Here is a 4,647-nt window from a genome sequence, read left to right as displayed (position 1 = left end):
TGGTAGTAAATTTGTTTTCATAAGCAAGATTTGCTTCTATTGAGATTAAATATCTTATATAATATATAAATAAAAATGTTGTCAGATACGTTTTCGTTACTTTTTCAAAGGTGACAAACAATATATAATTGTGAATGTATTAAGCTCATGATGTAATGAAGCATATTATCAACACATTGAAATATGTGTTATATACTAAATTTATTTAGTACTATAAATGCGAAAGTGTTTTTGTTTATCTGTTTTGCTTTCACGCGTAAACATAATACCGATAGTAATGTACGCTTTTACATAAAATACTTTATTCTTATTTTGAAAATACCTCAGGGCTACACCAAATAGTCTCATAAGTAGCGAAGGTTCTTGTTCTTTGAAGTTGTGAAATATTAATTAAAAACCTTGTCAAATATAATCAACTGTTCTGTGTAAACATTGTTTTATTACAGCACAACCATATGTTTATTACTTTAAGCACTATTTTAAATTTCTAAGTATTTAGTTTTCACACCGTTTTTAGAATTCGGCAATTAGGTAATTACTCACTCTACTCCCTTAGAAAATTTCTTATACCGTAAGGTCAGACTTTGGATCCCAAGCTTCCCTTTGAAGTAGTCGGTAAAAACTATAGTAAGTGCAACTACACTCAATTTTTGAGTTAGAGTACTAACTCCAGCTTCAAATGTCCTAAGTACCAAAACTATATATTATTTTATAAAGAATAAACAGTACTTTATTCTGTACAATATAAGCAAATGTTATGTATTAGGTATTAAAAAAAAGAAACAATTACTGCGTAGGTTTAACTGCATATTTTAGTACTGTTATAAAACTTATCTTAGTTGTCTTCCCTGATCAGTAATATATACTGTATATCCTGTGTATATAGCTTTGTATATAGTTGTGTATTTATCTTCTTGATCAGGAAAAAGGTAAAATGAATAATGGAACAAATAATGCTCAGACCGAAGTAAACCACAATAGTAATTTACACACGCATTTTAATATATGTTTTTGATCATGGCATGAAAGTAAACTCAAAACTGGCGTCGGAATTATAATTCACTGGAATCAGAAGTGCTCATATCTGTGCAAAACCTATGAAAGTGCGTCGAAGACACGGGTAACTGGTAATTTTGTAAATGAAAAAAAAAATATACAAAAACGTAAATTTGTATTTATCCCTTTATAGGGCAAGCATAATTTTGTGGATTTTGCACAAACGGTCAGTGGTTAAATAACTGACCACCCCAAAAGTGCTCTGTGTGGGCAACACATTTTTTTCTTTGTACACAGTTTCTGATATAAAATCTTAATTCTATATATTACTCTGATGTAAATTATGCAATCAAATAATTTTTATCATTACCATATCAGCTGATAAGTGGTGGTCAATAAACTAACCACCGAGCGTTTAGGTAAACTAATGTTCATTGATGGGCAGTGGTTAATATATTGACCACTTATTTAGGGTCAATAAAAATAATTAATCCAACAGTATTCTTGTAAAATTTCAATTTAATAGTACAAATACAAAAGTGTTACAATGAAAATATTAGGATTATATTAGTAAAATGAGGTATACAAAGGATGATAATCATAGGCTTATGTTAGCGAAAAGATTAAAGTAAATCAACCCATAATATGTGGGTACAATGTTTTATTAGGATAATGATATGTATTACCAGTCATAAAAATAAAAATGCAAAACAATATAGGTATAATAATAAAAGTTAAAATAACACACCATGAAAATTGGATTATTTTCCATGGAATGGAGCAAAGCACTCTTTACATAGTGCGACTTTGCATTTTTTGGCAGGCAGTTGTAGAGCGTTTTACTTTGGTTTTAGTACTACACCTTGCACACCGTCTTATGGTACATTTGACCGGTAAATGTTCTCCAACATCATTAATTTTTACATTTACAAGTCTACCTGAGCTTTTTTTCCCTTGTATGGTAATATTTATTTCTTTTTTGGGGCGGTTGAACCATGGTTTCATCAATTCTTCAGCTAACAGTTTCCTGACATTAAATGAGATAGTTTTTTGTCATTTATGGTAGTGGCATTTTTTTGAACATAGTTATACATAATGAAAGAATTAACAAATGCAGTATCAAGTAAATAATAAAAAATGTTCACCCACCAACGCTTTGATTTTTGAGAAATTGAGTATGTGGAAAGAAGTTGATCGAAACGGTCCACTCCTCCCATATATTTGTTATAGTCTGCTATAGACTTTGGACATTTAATAGTAACCTTTTCCCCAGTTTTATTTCTCCTCTGAACCTCTGCCTCTTCAGACGTATAGTGAATACTAGAAACTACCATAACTGATGTTTTCCCCCTGTCCTTCCATTTTGAAATAGATAAGTCTCCACAACTAACATAATCAGAATCACCAATTTTCATGTTTTTATCTGATTTCAGTAGATGATTAGGCAAATATTTTCTATTTCTTTGAATTGTACCACAACCGAAAAGTCCTTTATTTAGAAGTGTTTTTATTAAAGGTATGGTTGTAAAAAATCTATCAAAAAAAATACAATATCCTAATGTCTCAAAGGACTTACATAACGCTAACACAACACTAGAACCTAAAGTGTCATCCTTTTCACGATGTAAAGGTACATTGTTTTTACCTTCATATACATCAAGGCAAACCAAATAGCCAGTGACAGCACAACATATTGCCCAAACTTTAAATCCTCGTTTGATTGGTTTCAATGGTAGATACTGTTTTAAGCTACTTCTACCCTTGAATCCAATCATACTTTCGTCAACGCTGAGAAAACGGCTCGGAGAAAACCCCTCACTAAATGTATTTTTTAAGTGATCAATAAAAGGTCTTATTTTGAAAAGCTTGTCAAATCCTGGCTGTCCTCTTTGGATTGCCTTTGTATTATCATTTATATGTAAGTATCTTAATATCTTCAAGAATCTTTTTAATGACATCACTTTAGATATAGCCTCTACATGAAACATAGGATCAGTGGACCAATATAGTCGTATGCTTGGTAAGGAATGGAAGCCCATGACTATTAAAATTCCAAAAAATGCTAAGAGTTCATCCTTATCAAGTTTTAAATCAACATTTTGTTGATTAGCATACAGATTTGATTGAAACAATATTGTATCCAAAAAATTTCCAATAAAAAATAGAAAAATACTTAATGGAGAAGCAATATTTATAGGAACTTTAGGCCCTATTGGTTGATTAAATATAAATAAATCATATTTTGTAGGATTTGATGGGGTCTTATCAAACATATAACTTGATTGGTTCAAAGTAAAATCATCAGATTCAGACTCAGAAGATGAAATATACAAGTCCTTATCTACTTGTTCAAATACATCTTCTTGTATGTTTTGCTGTGGGGAGGGTACTGGTATGTAAGTCGGGTCATCCTGGCTATCATCACTATCAAAGATGTAGTCCATGTCACGTTGGGACAGTTGTCGACCTTGTAATGATGTTGATGGTAAAGGATTCCTGACGTGTGCATCTTGTTGACGAGAAGATGAGTTATTGGAAAACAAGTCAGTTGCTAAACTTACCGAAGCAAATTCCCTTGTATAACTACTGTGGCTTACTGACAGCTTACTATCATCAGCATCACTGTCTCCTCCGTCTTCTGAATCATTTGCCATGCTCTCTGTGACATCGAAGAGGAAGCGATCGATTTCGCTGCTTCGAAGATTGTCATTAGCCATTCTGAAAAAAAAACTAGATATAAATTAAAATGAATTATCATTAGTAATTTTTGCGTGATTGAGTAACAGACAGGCAGAATTAGAGTTATTATAATAATATACTGTAGATAGTTTATGTCTTGCATATCATCATGACATATTTATATGCTTTACATTATAATAACTAGTCTACATTATAAAACTAGCCTACACAAGAACTTCCATAGGTACGTAAAATGTGTCACACAATATAAAATCGTCTGTAACATCTTTTCTGGAAAGTTTCAGATGCTTTAACCGTTCTGGAATGAATTAGCAATAACTTTTGTTGATATTACAATATATAGGATCCCTCAAAATTGTATTCTAATATTTTTTTTTAATTATTTGAAATCATGCTAATTTTTATGCAATTGAGTAATGAACTATTTTAACATGTTACTGTCGATAAACTACATGCATGACGTCAATTATTCATGGTACAATAGATAAACAAACTCTTATAAAATATGTAAATAATATAATAGTTAAAAAATACCTTACCTTTTGACAATGAGAAACTAAAGTTGATGACCAGACAGGAAATGTCACCTGACAATGTGCCTAGACGGGCAGTGATCACTCAACTAACCACTTTTCCCCCGATAGACGTCTGGAAGAGGCCACGTGCATGCAAGAGCAGAACAAAAAATTCCCAGGCTTCCTATTGGTTGTAGTAATTGTTGTAGTGAATAAGGTTGAATTTCCCTCAACTAAAGCATGCTATTTTGAACCTTATGTTAAGTGGTTAGTTTATTAACCACCGATCGTTACGGAAAAATCCCTATTTTATGTGTTGCCCATACAGAGCTATGTGAAGCTGGCGGCACCCATTAACCAAAATACACCCAAAACTAGTGGAATCGTTTGTTTAGCGTTTGTTTAGGTTTGTTTAGCTATTTTTAGCGTTTGTTTG

General features: G+C 31.8%; 1 protein-coding gene across 1 annotated transcript; it reads right to left on the bottom strand.

The window, feature by feature from the left end:
• Positions 1-1,857: 1,857 nt before the first annotated feature.
• On the bottom strand, positions 1,858-4,440 carry LOC124368396 (piggyBac transposable element-derived protein 4-like). Its single transcript, XM_046825704.1, has 2 exons — positions 4,236-4,440; positions 1,858-3,714 (listed from the first exon to the last, which is right to left on the bottom strand). Exon 2 carries the CDS (start codon positions 3,711-3,713, stop codon positions 2,013-2,015), a length of 1,701 nt encoding a protein of 566 aa, XP_046681660.1. The 5' UTR covers position 3,714; positions 4,236-4,440; the 3' UTR covers positions 1,858-2,012.
• Positions 4,441-4,647: the final 207 nt, after the last annotated feature.

Source organism: Homalodisca vitripennis, chromosome 8 (assembly GCF_021130785.1).
Source record: "Homalodisca vitripennis isolate AUS2020 chromosome 8, UT_GWSS_2.1, whole genome shotgun sequence".
NCBI lineage: Eukaryota > Metazoa > Arthropoda > Insecta > Hemiptera > Cicadellidae > Homalodisca > Homalodisca vitripennis.
The sequence above is the reverse complement of the archived record's forward strand: the minus strand, read 5'-3'. Positions and strand labels throughout refer to the sequence as shown.